The sequence below is a fragment of the Antechinus flavipes genome, chromosome 2 (assembly GCF_016432865.1).
Source record: "Antechinus flavipes isolate AdamAnt ecotype Samford, QLD, Australia chromosome 2, AdamAnt_v2, whole genome shotgun sequence".
Lineage (NCBI taxonomy): Eukaryota > Metazoa > Chordata > Mammalia > Dasyuromorphia > Dasyuridae > Antechinus > Antechinus flavipes.
In genome coordinates this window covers 399455047-399475849 of record NC_067399.1, presented here as the reverse complement: position 1 = coordinate 399475849, position 20803 = coordinate 399455047, and the positions used below count along the sequence as shown (strand labels likewise).

Below are 20803 nucleotides of genomic sequence, written 5' to 3'. Positions count from 1 at the left end.
GAGTCAAAAAAATTGCCTTTCCATCGGTTAGCACTATCTCTGGAAGCAGGAATTATGTTGGCTTTTCCTTATCTCTATTTTTTCTAATGGTCCAAAGAGCTCTCTCTTCATAAAGATCTGCCTAGAAGCAAGTGATGCTGCCGGCTCAGCCAATGGGATGACAGGACTCCCTACCTGAATCAAGAACTCCCCTTCTTCCTTGTCCACTGAAGTGGGAGAGGGGTGGCAAGAGCTGAGTTGGGTATTTCCAACTTAGACTTTCACTTCTACTAAATGGGTGGGTTGGCTTTTCTCTGAACAAATCAAATTTCTTTTCAGCATCTATTTGAAGAACTGACCTGGGAATATCAGGGTTAGAGAACCCAAGACAGCAGAGGAAGTCAGACCAGCAGCAGCTGAAGACTGAGGAGCAAACCAGCTGCACCTACCATGGAGGACCAGCGAGACCTCATCTCCAATCATGAGCAGCAGCCCATGCTGGGAGGAAGGGCAGGAGGACAACACCGGTATAGTAATTTTAAAAAGAAAAAAAAAAATCATCCTTCTTTGTAGAATCTTAGAATAGGAAGAGGTTGAGCAAATCTAGTCTAATATGCAATGTCTATATGTTTGTCTAGCCAGCCATATAGCATAGATAGACAGACAGACAGATAGATTAGAGAGACAGAGAGAGACAGACACAGAAAGAGAATGAATTTTCTCCTAATCAATGGAGTTGATGGGAATCAGAACCAGCTCAAAAGATGAGGTATTCTCAACTGGGACTCAAAACAGATGATTTTCTCTTAAGATTTTCTCCTCTCCTTCCTTTTTTATGAATATCCTATTTCCTTGTTTCAGGAGCAGTTTAGGTTGGTGGGTAATAAGCTTCAAAGATTTAGAACTGAAAAAAGCCTAGGTACTTGACTAGTTTGATCCTTTCATGCTACAGGTGAGTAGCAGCGCCAGGGCTCACACTGTGGCCCTTCCACTGCTTCCTTTGTTAGAAATGCATCATTTTGGAGCTCATAGCACGCATTTCTAATAGCAATTTAAGGTTTATAAAGTGCTTTTTTCCCACAACTATTCCATGAGGCAGGAACCATGAATATTATGCTTACTTTACAGGTTTCTAGAAGGGAAAGCTTTGACTTTCCTGTTTACCCATTACTGCTTCTACCTTCTAACTCCATTCTGAATCTCAAGGGATTCCCCACTCCTTACCCCCCAACCCTCACCCCCTCAGAATTTTCTTGGTCCAAACCCTAGGGACCTGGTATTTATTTGGGGACTTTCTTCTAGGATGCTTCTCATAGTTCCTCATTGTGACTTCCCAAGGGAGGAATGTCCTTCCCCTCCCCCCAAAAAAATCTCTACCTCTAATAGTAATGCATTTTTCTCTTTCCCCTCTCCGCTGCTTTCTGTTGCTTTGGTATCCTCATGCAAACCTTTCCCAAGGGGCATCGTTCCTTTAATTCTGACTATAATCTTTAGGTCATTGTATCTGGTCTCTTCCATTTTTCCAACCCCACAAAAGTAGTGTTGCCTTTTTTCAGGAGGTAGGCCAAGGGGACAGAATCCCTACCCTCCTCCTTTCCTGCAAACTAGAGCTTTTAGACAGTGACCCCCAAGTAACGTGTTCCTGTGGCTAGTCAATCAGAGAGTTAGAAGGGTATGATGTCATCTGTAGCCAGGCAGATAGGAATTTTGAGGAAGCCAAAAGGGTTGGTGCGCTTGGGAAGCTCAAGAGGTTGTTATCTATGGAGTAACCAGATAGGCTGTTGAAGTCACGACCTGTGAAAGTCCCCCATGATTTTAAGTCTGGATTCAGAAAGATTGCTAGAGTGCCACGGTTACCAAGGTGACACCTCAAGTCCATTCTAGGCTCAATATATGAACATTTTCCCCTGTGTCCAGCCTTCAGACCATTTTCACAATCTTTAATTTACCAACTCTTAAAACCTTTTTAACAGGATATGGGACAAATAAGGTGTTTATACATTTGTTTATGTCCTGTAAATAAGAAAATCTGAAAAACAGAATTGTAGAGATTTTTAAAAAATCAAATCTTTGTCTAAAGGAGGAAATAGGTTACACAAAATTTAGGAAAAAACTGCCTGCATCTTACTACTAAAAAAAAAAAAAATGATGGAACTAGAGACATGAGGGTCCTTGGATATCATACCTTCATTTTTCAGAAGGAAAACTGGGACCCAGAGAGGGAAAGGACTGGATCACTTAGGTCTGCTAACTCTCTAACCTAGGCTCAGAACTAGTTAAGCACTCAGATTCATAAGACCTAATTGAATTTATATCATCTGTATATTAATTATAACATGATCTATCAGTGTTATAAATTCATGTCCAGTACATTCTTTTTAGAAAAAAAAATTAAATTAAAATGCGGGTTTGCTCTGTTTCTTATGAAATCATCTGTGAAATCAGGAGCCTTTCAGAAATAGTTCTACCTAGCAACTCGTGATGTCACTAACCAACCTAATTTTTATTGGTTCATTCTGTAGTCTGTTTCCTTTTTTGGAAGATGGAGTGGAGGTGGAGGAGAGGGTAGGATGGTTTGAAAGACAGGCTAGGGACCAAGATTGGGGAAGAGGAGTGGAAAAAGAAAGGAATTTGAAGTCAAGCTAGAAAAATCTGTCTCTCCAGAGATTATGTTCAGAATCTAAGCAGATGGATAGATCAAGTGAGGTAGTTGAGTGACTTTGCATACCTTCACCACTACATATTTTGCAAAAAAAAAAAAAAAAAAAAAAAATTAAGTTTAAAAAATGTTTTGCTAGGCGATAGGAAGAATGGTTTCCATTTTGCTCAGGTTCTAGAGAGGAAAATAGCTTGACTAAAATGGAAGAGGCTTGTAAAGGATTTTTGGGAGATGCAAGTGGAAGTCAGAATTTAGGGGGCTTTGTGTGGTAGGATAGTGGCTTACATCACAAGCTTTCCAGCTGGGAAACATCTATATGTTTATCTATATCTATCTATAACAATAATCATCTATAACACCCTCATTTTATAGATAAGGAAAATGAGTCCCAGAGAAGTTACGTGATTTATTCAGAGTTCCATAGCAAGTAAGTGGTTGGAAGAGTTCAATCCAAGCCATCAGATGCCAAACTGTTTACTTCCCACTACTAAACCACATTACCTCATCTTGTCTGAAATAAACTAATCAATAGTTCAATTAGGACTGAGGGAGAGAAAGGAGAATGGTGACAAGATTGTTGATGGAACTTAACTAGGCAAAGAAATAAGGCACTTTCCCCCCATTTAAAGGTACTCATGGGAACCTATTCATTCTCTCAGCCTCACCCAAAATTCACTGAATGAACAGTGATTAAGTTTTTTCCAGTTTGGTTTCTTCCCTGCCCCCATTACAAGACTTGTTTCTCCCTCTTCAAATCCCCTTTCTAAATGAACATTTGGAAGCTCTCCAACCTCCTTTGGTCTGGACAGGTGCCCAGAAATTAGTCAGGAACAAATCAGAACAAGATTTGATTTATGATGTCATGGATTACCAAGTAAAAAGGTTTTCTGAGAAGTTCCCAATCAGAAATGCTGCCAGAATCAACTTTGTTACTGTGACCTCCAGGGGGAGACCTGGAGCTAGATAACCAAGAAATCAGATCAAGCTGAAGACCCGGGGTGGCATAATCTCTTCATATCAAGATTTAAAGGTGAAAAGGCGCAAAAAATATGGATTGAGATTGTAGAGATCACAGTCATGTTTTTATAAACCACAGGGGCCTCAGAGACCACCTAGTCCAACCTCATTTTGGAGATGATTAAATAGAAGCTGAAGGTAAAAGACTTAATCTAACAGATTAACTGGCAGAGTGTGAGGATTTGAACCCAAGTTCTCTGCTTTGAAATCCTTTACTATCCTAAGGCAAACCACATATTCTTACTGGTAACAAAAATGGGAGTGATGGTATGTTTGAAGGTTTTTTTTTTTTAATTAAATATTTTATTTTTCTAAATACATGTAAGGATAGTCTTCACTTTTGTAAAACTTTGTTTTATAAATTTTTTACCTTCCCTTCCATACCTCCCTCCTCCCCAAAACAGCAAGCAATTTGATAAAGGTTAAATATATGCAATCCTTTTAAACATATTTCCATATTTGTCCTATTATGCAAGAAAAATCAGACCAAAAGAGGAAAAAAAAAACCACGAGAAAGAAAAAAATATCGTTCCACAGTCTCCATAGTTCTCTCTCTGTATGTGACTGACATTTTCATCCATGTCTATTGGAATTGCCTTGGATCACTGCATTGTTGAGCCAAGCCATGTTTGAATGGAGAAAGAAATACTTAATCACCCTCCTAGGACTTGGTGAAGGACACTGCTCAAAAATCTAAGCTGATTCCCACAGATACTTTTGGAATAGAATGGATGGACTCCTAAGCACCATAGTCTGGGGAGCAAGGTTAGCATAATTCTTATTCCTGAAAACAAGAGGAGTTAGGGGAGGATGGACAACACACATGCATATTCACAAACATTGCATACTCATATACATGCTTAGTCCTCGGCCCCTCTGCATGAGTTCCAGGCTGGCCAGCCAACAATAGACCACTAGTAGGCTTGGCTGACGGGGAAGAGATTCTGCATCTAAACTACTTGGTTTTTCCAAACTCTGAGAGTTTTTGCCTTTTTTCCCCATAAGATAGACAAAGGGGACGCATCCCCCACTCCCAAACTAGACAGTCACTTCAAAATAATTGAGGGTTTTTGTAGCTAATCAATGAGAGAATCAGATAGGTATGACATCAGTTATAGCCAGGCAGATGAAAGTTTTGAAAAAACTGAGAATTGATATGCTTGAGAAGCTCAGAATATTAAGCAGAAGTAACTATTTAGGTTACTGAAGTCATGATTTGTGGAAGTGGTGATATTGGCTTTATACTAGCAACAGCATGATTTATCATTAAGAATAACTCATAAAAAAAAGAATAACTCATAAGACTTCATACTTTGGAGCCATTTCAAAACCAAAAATTACCATACTATACCAAGAGGTCATCCAGCTTTGTCTAAAGGCATTTAATAAGGGGAGATATCTCTAGACTAATTGGAAGGTTGGAGTAAATGATCTGGGAAATTCCTAAAAGCAAGAACTGATTTTTGCCTTTTTCCATATCTTCTATGCCTCTTGAGTAGTAAACACTAAATAAATCTGTGTTGACTCTGAAATCCCTCCTGCTTCTGAGGTTTTAGAATTCTGTGCTGCTGACAGAGAGAACGTTGTCTATCTTAATTCCTATCATTTGCCAGGTCCTTGCTCCAATATTTGGGTTCCCTGCTGAATTCACTATAGCAAAGTTTATTTTGTTTTATTTGAGGTGTTTCCAGCTCCCTGGTGGGCCCAGTTTCTTGTTTCTCCAGGGAGGAGTGGGCTATGTGTGGAACACTCTTTGGCACTTTTCACAGTTTTAGTTTTTATGGTTTTCCCAGCCTTAGGTTGCCTATGATTTCTACTGTGGGGAGAAATGTCAGAGCCATAAAAGATCTTAAAACAGTATCAGGTTCAAGGATTCTTAACCTGGGGTCTAGGAACTCATTTTTAAAAACAGATAGATAGATAGATAGATAGATAGATATGACCTAGATGAATAACTGTATTCAATATAATTAGTTTCCTTTGTAATCCTATATATTTATATTTTATGATTTGAGAAATATTATTCTGAGGAGGTTTAACCAGACTGCCAAAAGAATCTATGACAAAAAATGTTAGGGATTGAACTACAGGAAACCTTCTCCAATCTTTCTTAATTCTAGTGTCTTACCATTGTTAATCATCTTCTAATTATCCTGTATATATTTGTTTGCATGTTGTCTTCCTCATTAGATTGTAAGCTCCTTAAGGACAAGAACTAATTCCTGCCTCTTTTTCCGCACCCTAGCACTTAAGACAGTGCCTGTGTTTAATAAATATTTATTAATTGCTAGTCCATTTCCCCAGTATTACGTATTTATGAAAAGTTTACTCTCCCCTCTTCCTCTGAGGATTTCAGTTCCTCACAGAGCTGTCTCCCCCTCCCCATACTTGTCTTTTCCAAGTATCACAAGCTCTTCTCCAGTTTTTCCCTGTTCATTTCCTTCCTTTTTCTTATAAACTTGGATATCTTTACTTTCTCCTTTGAAAAGGCTGGAATTTTTCCTTTCATTTCTGAACTCTGCCTCACCCCTTCCTCTCTTCACATTGGCTGCACAGGAGTTATCCTTTCTTCACATGGTTGAATGACTGAGAAGAGAATGGTCTAATCAAGGAAGAGACCCCCACTTATACTCTCGGATTCCAGGACCTTAACATCAGATAATCACAAGTTTGAATGGGAAGGGACTTTCAAGGTTACCCTTGTCACATTGCAGAGGATGAAACTGAAGCTTGGAGATGACAGGGCTGGCATCCAGCTCTCTTGTTCCCCAAATTCAGCTCTACTCTTGCACATGATTTCTTCCCTGATTCCCTTCCACCTCACTAATCGAACTTTCTTGACTTTTCAGGTCCTGTAACCAAGGAGCCTTTTATACTGGCTTCTCTGTGCTGGTGGCCCTGCTCATTGCTGGCCAAGCTGCAACTGTCTACTTTGTGTACCAGCAGCAGGGGAGATTGGACAAGCTTACGGTCACTTCCCAGAATTTACAGCTTGAGTCTCTGAAGATGAAGCTTCCTAAAGGCAAGTCTGTTTTTTTTCCTTCCTTCTTCCCTGTATCCCTAAAGTAAATAGCTTAGGGAAATGAGTGCAAAATCATGAACTGGAAAGAGTGCCCTCATATGATGGGGCCTGAGTATTTTCGGGGATGGCCAAACTCCATCTCTCTTGACTTGAGCTACTACTTGGAGCCCCTTCTGAGGACTCAAGTCTTTCCTTCTCTTGTAGCCTCCATTCCAATGAACAAACTGCGACTGGCCACTCCCATGCTTATGAGAGAATTCGAGCCTGAGAACCTCCCATCCATGGTAAGGATCTCACATTGCTCTCACTGTCTCCCATGAAAAACCTCCCCGTAGAGGAAAGATCTGATCAAATATATTAATGGTAAAGAGGCTGGGATGACAAGGATTTGGGGGATGGGATTAGGGGGATTATAAATATTATCTAGTTATAGTGGAGATGGGAGGAGGGTCTGAGGAGATTTAGCACCTGAGGAAGAAGACTGTCCCAAAGGACATTTAAAGAGCTGCATTGCCTTTAGTGATGAGGGGAGTGAGGCTACTATTTCTCCTTTCAACTTTTGGCAAATTCCCAGGAGTCAAAGCAGTTTGCAGGCAGTTTCTCCTATTGACTTTCCCCTTTCTATTACAGGACTTGACCAAAATTGGAAATAATACCAAGGACCAAGTGAAGTACCTGTTACTGGTAGGAAATCCATTATCAGTCTGTTTCTTATGCCATAGGCTGGGAGCCTAGTTCCATGCCTCCCTGTGAGGATTGACCTCACCCCCAAATTCCATCACTCGCTCCTCTTCTGGGAATCACTTAGGAGAAACACAATGTCAAAGGTTTATACTTTATCCCAGTATGGATCAGGGCTTCCTACCTGAGAGAAGTGGAGGGGAGAAGACAAGTGAACAAGAATTTGTTAAGTGTCTGCTTTATGACAGCCATTGTGCTAAGTGCAAGAGATACTAAGAAAGGCAAAAACAATTCCTGCCCTCAAGAAGTTCACAGTCTAATGGGGAGTACAACATGCAAACACTAAATACAAATAAGATATATACAGTATAAATTGGGAGATGATCATAAAAGGAAAGTATTAGCACTAAGAGAGACTCTGAAAGACTTCTTGGAAATAGGATTTTAGCTGAGTCTTGAAGGAAGCTGAAAAAAGCTAGGAGGTGAAGATGTGGAGGGAGAGAGTACCAAGCTTGGAGGGCAGTTAATGAAAATTGAATGAAGAGTAAGTGTATCTTGCTTAAGGAATAGCAAGAAAGCCACCTATGGGAGAGCAAAGTCCAAAAAGACTGAAGAAGTAGAAAAGGGTCAGGTTGTAAAGGACTTTAAAAGCTATCTGATCTTGGAAGTAATAGGGAGCCAGGAGGTTTATTGAGTAGGGGAGTAACATGGAAGATCACTTTGGTAGCTGCTTGCAAGATGGACTGAAGTGGGGAAAGACTAACCAGAAAGATACAATAGGTGTGAGGTGATGAAAAGAGGAGGGACACTGTCCCTTCTGGCCTTTTATTAACTTTCCCTCTGATTCCTTGGCTTCTTGTAGCAGTCTGATCCCAGAAGGTCTTTCCCTGAGTTGACCAAAAGCTTTCAGGAGAACATGAAGCAACTCAAGAACAACATGGAAACCAAGAACTGGAAGGTCAGGGATCTTTTATCTTTTAACTTCAGAACTATAGCTGGGGAGTGGGAAGGGAAGGTACTCGGGAAGAAACTCGGTTTTAAATGGGGCTAAATCAGACCATGGAAGATTCCTTTCAACCTTCCCCCCAAAAAATGATTTCCCTGTTCTCTAATCAAATTCCTTTCCCCCCAGCCCAATTCCAGCCAGCCTCCTCTCTACTTTCCCCTTCTCCGTCCCCTAGGATTGCATGATGTAAGGCACTTTTGAATTTCTGAGTGGAATTAAAAGGTGATTCTATCTCCCTCTTCTCATCCCAGAATTTTGAGAACTGGATGCACCAGTGGCTTCTGTTTGAGATGAGCAAGAAGCCCAATGAAGAGAATGTTGAAAAAAAGACTGAGCCTCTTCAGAAAGGTATTAAAGGAAGGAGGTTGAGGGTAGAAGTTGAAAGGAATCCTAGCAAGAAACCTCTGGGAGCTTCTCCTATACCCTGAGCACATATACCCCATTCACCACCCCCATCCCGAATTCCCAATGCACAAGTTTAACAAGTGAATTCTTTCCAACTTATAGGCTCAGGTATTAAAACTGGGAGAAATGAGAGGCAAGTAGGATTTCCCTTAGAGCATAGTGGAGGATGGGTGGGGAGAAATTCTAGATGTTTTCATAAACTTGATAATTGTTCAGTTGACTGAGCTTTTCTCATGATTCCATCCTTCTTCTTGGAAGCTTTCTTTACAACTCTAACATTCTTTAATCCTTCTAGCTCTTGTGGCTTATAGCACTTGGTAGTTTATAGACCACTTTGCTCACCATTTCATAAGGTAGTAAGGAATATGAGCATTCTTGCCCCTCAAATTCAGGCCATAGAATTTTGGAGTTGGAAGGGGTCTTAGAAGTCTGATGAAGAAAAATTTCTCTTACAACTTTCTTGAGAAAGGCCTTTCAGTCTTCTCTTACAAGATCTTCAGTAAAGAGGACTCATCTTGAATTCTAGAATAATTTCCCATCTCTTCTACATTCAAATAATGGAGGCCTTCTGATTCCGGGTTTAGGACTCTATTGTATGGCTAGGGTTAGGTCAGTTTAATTGAACTTAGTGTTTATTAATCATATGCCTACTATGGGCAAGAATGCCCTTGTAAGTCCTGTACAATATAAGCTCGTCTACAAATTACCCTCCAAATGATTATCCATTCTTTTCTTGACACTCTCCAGATAATCCATTCTACTTTTGGAAAGATAACTGGTAATTTTTCTAACACATGACTTTTAGCCAAGCAGAAAAAAATCTAGTTCTTTCATATAACAACTGTCCATCAAGAATATCACTGGTATGGACATAGTTGAGTCTCAAAGGTCTTTAAAGTCACTTGAATATGTCTCTGTCATTGAATGATCTTAAAACATGAACACCTTTTTTGATGATGAGCCTTCAAGGAAGCTTCTTGCTGTAGCAAGTAGGTGGGTTCTTACCACCTCTGCACTGCTCCCTGGCTGTGTGGCTGAAGATGTGCTGGAGAATCGCATGAATTTTCTCTATTCAGATTTGTAATAAACCTACCGTAGATATGTAGGGACCATTTTTTGGAGGTGATCAGACTGAATGTACTCTTGGGGTCCCTTGGGGTCTACCACCCTATTATTTTCAGAGAAGAGTTAAGGTTTAAAATTCTACCTCTCAATCTCTTCCTGTACTTGCTAGGCTACTCTCAGCCCATTTCCTCATCCAGCACTAGGACTTTATGGAAGACTCTGGGCCAGTCGTGATCTATGCTCTGCTTGGTGTGTGGTCACCGGCCCTGGTAAAAAGCTGAAAGGGGGCCCTGGGTGGGCCCCCAAGCTCATCATGTGTCTCCAAAACTATTGCTTCAGTTATGACCAAGTGCCAGCTTGAGGCGAGCCGTGTTCCTCCCGTCCACCCGGGCATGTTCTGCCCCAAGTGCGACGAAAATGGCAACTATGAGCCCCTCCAGTGCCACGGCAGCACTGGTTTGTGCTGGTGTGTCTACCCCAATGGCACCGAGGTCCCCCACACCAAGAGCCACGGTCGCCACGCCTGCGGTGGTAAGCACCTTGTTTGGGGAAAAGAGGCCCTCTTACAACCCACCCACTGCGCAGGGTCCAGTGGTCTGTGCTTACCCCCCACACGCACTCACCGCCCGTCTCTCAACACTCATCACCGGGCCAGCAGATGGATTTAGCTCATCATCTTCTTTGCCCCTGGGCTCCGTGACCTCCATTAGAGTAGACAGGTCTAGTCCTGGGCTGGCTCAGTCGTGAACCAGCTGCTTGCTCTACTTCCAGGTCCCTTGGATGCTGAAGAGATGTTTTCCTCTGGACTGGGTTTTCCTAAGCAGGTAGGTTAGGGGATCCGTAGACTCCTGCAGGGTTGTCCCTAACTCCGGCCAACCCAACTGATACAGAAGAAGAGGAGGGAGGAGGGGCTCTCCTGGATGGGATGGATCCTGAATTGTGGGGCCTTAACCTTTCACCTCTTTTTCTCTCCCCCGGCAGTAATCTAAGAGGAAACAAGAAGAGCAAGAGCTAATTAAAATCAAATAGTCCCAGACCTGCAAACTGCATGGCTGCCGCTTGAATGTTCTGGTTTACCCAATCCTAGGAGCCATAGACTCATCCATCCCTTCCTTGTCTTCTTCCCCTGCTCCTCTCAATCAGAAACCCCAAATCCCATTTTCTTTTGGGCCCCAAGTTAGATCCCCATCTTGATACTCAAAACTGAAACACCTGCCTATGACTAAGAGGCAGTATTGGGACAAACAACCTGCTTTCTTAACCCATGATGGGGAAGTAAATCCCTATCCAAACTATTTACATTTTAGGCTGTGGAGAAGATGTAAAAGTCAAACAGATCCATTTCCCTTCCCCAACTTGAGGCCCTTCATTTAACAACCCACTCTTGCTTCTCTGTAGTAGTACACAGTAGCACCAAGCTTCTTAATCACACGAACTAGGGAAAGGTCGGGAAGGGGATGGGGTATGTGTGGGAAAATTTCCTTCCTTTTTCTTAAGTCTTACTGAATCTCTTGTCTCTCCCTCATTCCAGTATCCTCCAAGTAAGAAAGCTATCTATTCATTTGCAATTTCATCTGCTTGAAAGAAACTAAAGTTTCACATTAAAATAAAAGTTGGAAATGGAAATGGTGTCATGTTTGTCTTTGATTCACCCTAAAACATAAGAGCTGGAAGGAATCTTAGAAACTGTCTAGTCTAGATGTTCTTAAATCTGTGGGGAGGAGGTCTATGAACTTTCTAAAATATTTTAATAAGTATTTCAATACTTTTGGTTCCTTTGTAATAGTTTTATTTCATAAATTAAAAAAATATATATATATATTCTGACAGGGTGTCCCTAAGACTTCCCCAGTATGCCAGAGACCCCATGACACAGAAAGCTTAGGTGACACAATAGCTGGACACATGAGTGCTGGACCTGAAGACCAGAAAATGAGTTCAAATCTGACATCAATCAATTGACAAATTATTAAGCACCTACTATGTGGCAGGGATGGTCCTGAAAACTAAGGATGTAAAGAGGCAAAAGACAGAAGCATCCCTCAAAGAGCTCCCAATATACTGGGGGAAAAACATGCAAACATACAAAAAAGCTATATGCAGGATAAATAGGGAAGAATAAACAGAAGGAAAGCCCTGAAATTATGAAGGGTTGGGACAGACTTCTAGTAGAATGTGGGATTTTAATTGGAACCCAAAGAAAGCATGGGAAGTCAATGGTTAGAACAGAGAAGGGGGAGAAATCTAGGTATGAGGGGCAGCTAGGGAACCTAGAGACAGGAGACTGAGTGCCCTGTTTAAGGAATAGCAAAGAGGTCAGTGTCATGGATTAAAAAATAAAAGTGGGGGAATAAGGTATAAATGGCAAGAGGGGTCTTGGTCATTTGGTTTTTGAATGTCAGAAAAACGATTTTGTATTTAATCTTGGAGGCCACAGGGAGCCTCCAGAGTTTATTGAGTAAGGTGGTGAGAGGGCAGGATCTGCACTTTAGCAAAACCTCTTTAATGATGAAAGGAAGGATAGATTGGAGAGAAGAGTGATTTGAGTCAGGCAGAACAACCAGCAAGCTGTTGCAATAATTGCATGAGGTGATGTAAGGACCTGCATAAGGATAGTGGCAGTGTCAGGGGACCCATGGGGGTGTATGTATTTGAGGGATGTTGCAAAAGTGAAATCAGACACTTCATTAGCTGAGTGACCCTGGGAAGATCACTTCCTTTCTGCCTGTCTCCTTATCTGCTAATTGGGAATAATAATAGCATCTACCTCCCAGGGCTGTTGTGAGGATAAAATGAAATACTTGTAAAAGCACTTTGCCAGCTTTAAAGCACTAGACAAATGCTAGCTATTAATGTTACTGTTATTAAACGAACTTCTTCTAATCCAATTCCTATTTGCAGATGAGGATTGAGGTACAAGAGGGCAGGTGAGCTATGCAGCTCGTGGCCACACAAGCATTAGGCAAGTGGTAGAGAAGAAACTGGATCTAGATCTCTTGATCATTGGTTAAAATTTCTTTTTCTATAATAGAAGGAAATTGGCTTAATAAAAAAATTTAAAAGTACTTTAAAGTTTGCAATGTGATTTATTGTTAATAATGATTAATCATTAATAACTATCATAACCATTTATTAACATAATAAAATATTAATAAAAGTGGTTAATTAATTTGAGCCTCACAACAATTTTGATAAAAGTAGGTTCCATGAATATCATCCCTACAAATCACACCGAGTTCAGAGGTTATGTATCTTGCCCAGGACAACACAGATAATGTAAGAGTTGGGATTATTTTTCCCTTCAATTTTATTTCCAGGTCATTATTTTCCTCCTCACTTCTATTATTTCTTCCTTCCACACCCCCACATTGAGAAAGTAAAAAACCAAACATACTTAGTGTTCATCTCAACCTTTTAGAATCGCTGGATTGAAACTGGACTCAACTCAAGCACCATTTTGTGTCCGAAGTCTTCCTGTCTCCATACCTTCCATTTCATTTCCATTTCCAAGGAAAGGAAGGAAAGAAGGCCTTCTAAATTATCTATCTTGCATCTATTTCATAGGTATCTATTTATGTACACATTGTCTCCACTTGTGAGATAAAAAGCTCTTTGTATCTTCCTCACCCCGTATAAAATAGCCACTTAAGGGATTAAAACAGAAAAAAATGGAGAAATCTTGTTTTGACTTGGGGGATGGATTCTATCATCTTGATGAAATTAATCCACAGGACAGGCAATTGATGGAGGGCACTGAGCTTCCATTTCTGGACACTGATAAAAGAGGGTAATGACAAATTCAAGTGCTGGATTCTTTCCATAGTGAAAGTGAGAAACCTGGGTTCTTAGTCTGGGCTCCCCAGTTCATTAGCTATGTGACCCCACACAGCTCATTCCCTCTGGGGGCCTCAAATTCCTTCTGACAAGACAAAGATGTAGCAAGGAAAGATTACACTTGCTTCAATCCCTCAGTCCTGAAAACAAAACAAGAAAATACCAGATTTTTTTTTAGTATCCATACTATAGGGTCTCACTAAATTTCAGGGTTGAGGGGGGCATCAGGCCAATGGATCTCTCAGCAGAAATCTCCCCTGGAATATCCTCCCCCAAATGGACAAGCAGCAATGGGGAGTTCCCTTTCTCTCAAGGCAGTTCAATGAGCTTTTGAAGAAAATCAAATATATATTAATTTTTCTTCTTAAAGTAAAAAATAAACCTGCATTATTAGAATGTTTTCCCACTGATTCCCATTCTCTCTTCTAGGACCAAACAGACCAAGTCTAGCTCCTCTTGGAGATAAAAGGCAGCTGTGATGTTTTGCCTTAAATCTTCTATATATAAATCTTCTAAACACTCCCATGTTTCTTAATTAATTTTCATTCCATGGACTCTAATCCCCTTCCCGTCTGGTAGCTCTCTTGCCAAAAAGGTCCATCTAAGGCAGTGCTGTGGGAGTGAGTGAAGGCAATCACCTTGTCTGCTCTGGAACTAGGTTTCCATCTGGGATTTTCCATACAGCCTAGTGGACAGTGGTGGATCTGAAGTCAGGAAAACCTGGGTTCAAAAACTCAATGGATGCAGGCAAGTCCCAGGACCTCTCCGAGATTCACACTCAGTTCCCTTACCATAAACACAGACAAGAAGCTCTGCGGTATCTGCTTCAAGGGGTTGTGAAACTCAGCTGAGATAAGTTTATATTAAAGTGCTTTGTATATAAAGTACTTTAAAATATGTAAATATTGACTGCCATCACTTTGCGCAAAAAATACATAAATCAAAGATCCTTGCAAGCCGCTCCTGTGTCTGCATGCCTGCTTCTGCCCTCTACCCTCAGGCATTTAACAGACCCCCTCGCCAATTACAAGCGCCAGGCTGGGCCAGTCCTCCCTCTCCCTTTCCCCCCAGCACACACAGCAGCCAGGGACTTCTTCCATACCAATCTTTTATTAGCAGATTTTTATAAACAAGTTAGGTAAAAAGATAACAAGGACGGGGAAAGCCCCTCAGGTGAAGCCTGTGTGAGCCAGACTCCAGCAGAAGGAGCCCGCTCTGTGCCCGTTGATGGTGGCGTCAGCAGCAGCACTGTCCAGGTCTTCCAAGCAAAATGGGGAAAGGAAGTTTCCCAAGTCGAAGAATACTAAAGGCCTTTGGAAACAGAAATGTCAGCAGGAGAAGGGTAGAGTCTCTCTTTTAAAAAAATACTGTACACATATATATATGTATATATATATATATATATATAAATATTAGGTATAATCTCTATGGAGATCACTCAATTCATTAGGGACACGTTTGAGAGCAGCGCGCTCCTTCCCGTTACCCTAGTGTGCTCCTGCTGGATCCACTGGCTCATAGGTCGGGCTGGGATTTGGTTGGATTTTTTTCCCCGGGTGGGAGAGGTTGGCATAGACATTCAAGAGTTGGCTAGAAAAATCCTAGAGGAAAGAAAACATGTAAGATTTTTCTGGCTGTTGTATTTTTGAAGCAAAACAAGAGAAAGAGACTGAGCTTATCTTACTGTGGCTACAAAAAACCCCCAGAATGCATGGCAGCTTAGCTTAGTTAATTTTCTGTTTTTATTCCTTATCTTTAAAATCCCTTATCTATGAACCCTGACCTGGGACCTCTCTCCCTTATCTTTCCCAACCCTCATCTATAAGGTGGTCCTTGTTGTTACAAGGAAAAACAACTCACTAAGAAGCAAGAGCAAGAACCCAAATGACTAAAATGATACCTGGTGTAAAAAAAAAAAATGACATTATCTAGTCCTGCAGAAATCAGAGCAATAGCCATGAATGGTCTAAGCTCTTGCCCATTATCTGAATTTAGCTCATCTTTTTTTAAGAGAAAAAAAACTAATTTATAGTGCAGATCAGGAATTCAAAAAGAATCATACCTCTCTAATTGACAAATGGACAAAAGATTATGAACAATTTATTAAAAAGGAAGCACAAATAGTAAATAAGCATTTGGAGAATATACAAAAAAAGATCAAAGAAAGGTGAATTAAAACAACTTCAAGGTACTATGCCATACCTGTTTAACACTAATTGGCACAATTAATTAAAATCTCAAAATTGGCATGACCATGAAAAAATAATTTAGTTATATTTGTTGGTAAAATGGCAAATTACCAAAACCTTTCTGGCTTTCTAACTCTGGTAAGAACCTATAAAGGTTGTAAAAATGATCATACTACTGCTACTGGGACAATATGATGAGTTATCACTAAGAAAAAAAGAGATCGAGGCATTTCAGTGAACAGCGGGATAGAGCACTGGCCCTTAAATCAGGAGGACCTGAGTTCGAAACCAGACTCAAATACTTAATACTTCCTAACTGTGTGACCCTGGGCAAGTCACTTAGCCCCAACTACCTCAGCAAGAAAAAAAAAAGATTAAGGATATGTGTGACATCAATTTGTAACTAAAAAAAAGGAAACAACTTGAATGCTCAACAAAATGAGCAATAGCTAAACAGCAAAACAAATTATGGTATGAATTGCGATAAGTTAATACAATGGAATATAACAATAAGCTTATATTCATTTAAAAAAATCAGGAAAGACCTTTATAATGTGATTCAAAACAAAAGGAGAACAAAACTCAAACTAACTACAAGTGTATCTAAGGTGATAAATAAAAAAAGGTCAAGGAGACCCCAAAGGAAATGACCCACAAACTTCCATATGTCAAAATGCATTGAAGCGGGAGTAAATAGTGGGTTTAATATTTAAACACATAAAAAGGCAGAGCAACTTCTAGGCCCACCCTGCTGCTGGCCAGAGCTCAAGATCCCCACTGGGGATCTGGGATCTGGGACCATAACACCTAACTAGGAAGGATGGAGAGAAGCCCAGTAGCAGAGAAGCGTTTTTTAAAGAGAAAAAGTAAGTTACTCTTCACTCAGTGAGACCCAGTGAGTCAGAGTGCATATACTACATTACCCTCCCCAGAATATACAGGACAGGAAGACTGTTCCTCACCTGCTGCTTAATACCTCTCAGTCTACTTGTTTAATTTTCTTTTTCTGTAAAGGAGAAAAAAAGGGAAGTATGTAAAAGTCAGGAAGGCCGTGAGGCAGCTTTTCTGTCTAATCTAGGTGATGATGATGCGGGTGCTATCTAATGTGGATGAAAAACAGTCCTGACGGAGAATGCAGATATGGCTGGCAGGTGGGTGAGGGGGCCAGCAGGTGGGCGACCCTCTGGCCTCCCAAAATTCCCACCTTTGAGGAGAGGGCGATAGCCTTCTTTTTCTCTGTCCTGTGCCCTCAGTTTTTTTCTGGCTGCTTTTCTAGGACCTGCTTCCTGCCAAATATAGACTGCTGGTGCAAATTCAGGAACCTCAGAAAAGTACCAGAAGCAGAGAAGGGACAAATGAGGGTCCATTTAACACAATAGGCGTTTACTAAGCACCTACACCGTACAAGTATTATGCTAAGTACGGGGATGGCAACTGGATTAGCCCTGTGTTTTTCTTCAATACAGAGCACTCCAGATGAGATAACTCCCACTACCAAGTTAGGTAGGCATCTTCCCTAAGTCTTTAGATTATATACAGGGCAGCGAGATGGTGCAGTAGATAGAGCACCAGCCCTGAAGGCAAGAGGACCTGAATTCAAATTTGGTCTCAGACACTTAACACTTCCTGACTGTGTGACTCTGGGCAAGTCACTTAACCCCAATTGCCTCAGGGGAAAAACAAAAACAAAAATGGATTTTATACACACACACACACACACACACACACACACACAGTCTTATGGAATCACTTTGAATGATGGTATCAAAATCAAATAGAAACAGGGGCCATTATACTGAATAGGATTCCCCCCAGAAGAAAACTACCTATTTAATATCATTTATGTTTTTTTTAATTTTATTAATTTTATTAAATATTTCCCAATTACATTTTAATACAATTCTACCATAATATGGCGGCTAGCTGGCATAGCACATAGAGCAGTGGGCCTGAAGTCAGGAAGATTCAGCTTCCTGAATTCAGATCTGGCTTCAGATACTTACTAATTGTGTGACCCTGTTTGCCTCAGTTTCCCCATCTGTCAGATGAGCTGAAGAAGGACATGGCAAAGCACTCCAGTATCTTTGCCAAGAAAACCCCAAAGCAGGTTATGAGGTCAGACATGACTGAAGAAACTGAATACCCCCAATGATTCTGCCACCCTTGGGAGTACTGAGGGTCACACAAGAATATGTATCAGAAATGAGATGTGAACCCAAACTTCCAGGCTTTAACAAAAGTTAAAATGAGAGTCTCTGCTCTCAAAAAGCTTATTTGCTACTTACTTCCTTTTGTGGCAATAAATATATGACAATCTTTAGCAACTGGCTATAACAGAATTCATATTGGAAGGTTTGGACTCATCAACCCAGGTTCCATGACCTTGTGAAAGAGTCCCTGAATGTCGGTTCAAGTGTTGATGCCATTCCTTACCAGCTATGAGGCCCTGAATATATTAACTTATCTCACCGAATTATGTCTTTCTTATCTCTAAAATGGGGAGCAACACATGTTATGAGGGTTCTTAAACCCGAAGCCTATGAACTTATTTAACATTCTGAAAACTATTTAGTATAATTAGTTTTCTTTGTAATCCCAATTTTGTTCCTTTAAGAGCATTTTTGTGAGGGGGTCTGTCAGATTGCCCAAAGGTTTAGGACAAAAATAAGGCTAAGAAGCCCTGGGATAGTAGAAGGTATCCTAGAATTTGGAGCCAGGAGATTTTGATGTGAGCCCTGCCTTTTAATACTGATTTTATGTGATCTGAGACAAGTCATTTCTCCTTTCTCTGGGTTTGTTTCCTAATCTGTGAAATGGGGATACCACAATTAGTGCTCTATTTTATAGTTTTATTATAAAGAAAGGCTATGTTAAACCTTAGAGCATTATGTGCTTATGAGCTATTGTTATCAAAATAACAATAGTACTAGAAGAAGGAGTTTCCTCCTGGGAATTCCGTAAGCCAATGAAATCACGGGCCTAGTCCAAAATGATATAGTAAAATAGGGATAATGATGCTTGTACCAAGGATCTCATAGGGGTATTGTGAAAGCTCAGTGAGAAAATAGGTGTAAAGAAATACTACCTATAATTACAAGCAGAGTAGAGCCAAATAACACATCTATATTTTCCTATTAGCAGAGCTAAAAAGTGAATGTGGAATGTGAATAGTGTGTGGTAAGGGCAGTGTGGGATAGTATGCACAGAACTGTAGTCTGGGGGACTATGGTTCACATCCCAATTCTATTATTTACTATCTATGGTAATCTGTGGTATCTGAGCTTGGGTCAAATCACTGCACCTAAATCATTCAATTTCCCTTTCTGTAAATTAACAAGGATGAGTTTTGGGAGTGAGTTTCTTGGCTTTTATAACACTAATCCAGTTAAAAAAAAAAAAAAGTTAAACTCTATGCATTATATTCCTGCTCAATTCCACAGTTTACCTTTTTCTTCTCTTTCTTGAGGGATACTGAGGCAGCATTAGGATCTTTGGAAATGGACTTCTTTTTTTTCTTCTTCTTATCCTTTTTGTCCTTGTCCTTTTTCTCTAGAAACAGGAAAAGAAAAATGACTATGACTAATGGATATTAGAATAGGCTCTGTTACTTAAAGGGCTGGGATGTGAGAAGATAAGAAGGAATCTAGGATGCCAGGATTACCTTGTTCAAGAACAAGATAAAAATCTGAGCCAAAAGAGCAAGGTAGCTTTAGGATTCAATATAGAATCCACATATAATTTTCCACCTTCTGGGGCTACTCAGACTTCCAGAAGACTAGAGCCGAGTGATGGGAGGCTTCCAGCCCTGTGTAGTAGAGACACTCAACTAAGATATGAGACCCCTGAGATATGTAACTGAAATAGATACAAAACTTTGGCTATGCTCTACTATAAGAGATGGGAAAGGGCAGCCTGGCAGCAAGGACATGAATTATGTCCTTGAGGATACTTCCCATTTGGGCACCATCTTTTTGCCCATCAGTAGGTTCCCCCAAAAGGTCTGGGAACTTCTCTGACCCACGATAGGGAACACTGAGTTGCATGTTCTCAAGAGGGCCCTGGAAGATGTACTTTAGAAGTTGAATATCAGGCACTTACTCTTGTCAGATTTCTTTTTATGCTTCTTCGCTTTTTTGGTCTTGGTACCTAGCATTTCTCTACTTTCTCCCACTGTGACTGTAACATTTCCATCTGGTTTCCCTTTGTTTTTCTTGGAGTGATGCAGCCCCTTTGGCTTCTTTTCTTTAGTATCACTACTAGCTTTCTCTTTCTTCCCCACCTGGGGAGCTCCAGGGGTTTTTTCTTGTAAAACCTCCCCATCCTTATGGATTTCACCCATCAGCTTTTTTTTCTTGTTCTTGGGGGCTTTAGCAACAGGGCCCTCCTCAGTCAGTTTTCGTTTTGATTTTGACTTCTTGCTCCCCTTGCCTGGCTTTAGGGATTCAGTGTTCTTTTTCTTCTTCTCTAGTTGTGGCAGGTCACTGAGCATTATTATTCCAGTGGCTTTGGAACTGACGAATGTACTGTTAAGCTCCGAGTTCTCATTAACGTTTGAGACCTGGTGCTGAATTAGAGAAGGGAGGCTGGAAGGAGCCATAGTCTGCATGGGACTCTGACAGTCGTTCCCCTGTTTGGGTGAAGTAGTTTTACAATTGACTGCTCCTGGCTTGAACCCCTTTCTTATCATCTGACGCCTGGAGACTGAGATCTTAAGTTCTTTTCCTGGAGATTGGGAGGGAAAATGATGTCATGGACTCTGGAATAGATCAATTTATGTTTGGCTTTTGACAAGTCAAAAGTCACATGTAACATCCAATCAAGACTCAGGAAATTCACGATTATTATTTAATATTGTTTCAGAAATGCTAGTTACAGCAAAAAGACAAGAAAAAGAAGCTGAAGGAATAAAAAGAGGCAACGAGGAAACCAAACCATCACTCTTTGCA

The 20803-nt window shown here is 40.6% G+C and overlaps 2 protein-coding genes across 10 annotated transcripts in view; one reads left to right on the top strand and one right to left on the bottom strand.

Moving 5' to 3' along the window:
• The first annotated feature begins 224 nt into the window (after positions 1-224).
• CD74 (CD74 molecule) lies at positions 225-11460 on the top strand. The gene is made up of 9 exons (XM_051978719.1): positions 225-506; positions 6505-6677; positions 6882-6961; positions 7308-7361; positions 8221-8316; positions 8616-8712; positions 10174-10365; positions 10606-10658; positions 10816-11460. Exons 1-9 carry the CDS (start codon positions 430-432, stop codon positions 10816-10818), a joined length of 825 nt encoding a protein of 274 aa, XP_051834679.1. The 5' UTR covers positions 225-429; the 3' UTR covers positions 10819-11460.
• An 8495-nt stretch (positions 11461-19955) lies between these two features.
• The window catches only part of TCOF1 (treacle ribosome biogenesis factor 1), a 69686-nt gene continuing 68838 nt past the window's right edge, over positions 19956-20803 (bottom strand). For all 9 annotated transcript variants that reach the window (XM_051978712.1, XM_051978709.1, XM_051978708.1 and 6 more), the window contains one exon: positions 19956-20579. The gene's annotated coding sequence lies outside the window, so the exon portion shown is untranslated. The remainder of the gene's footprint in view (positions 20580-20803) is intronic.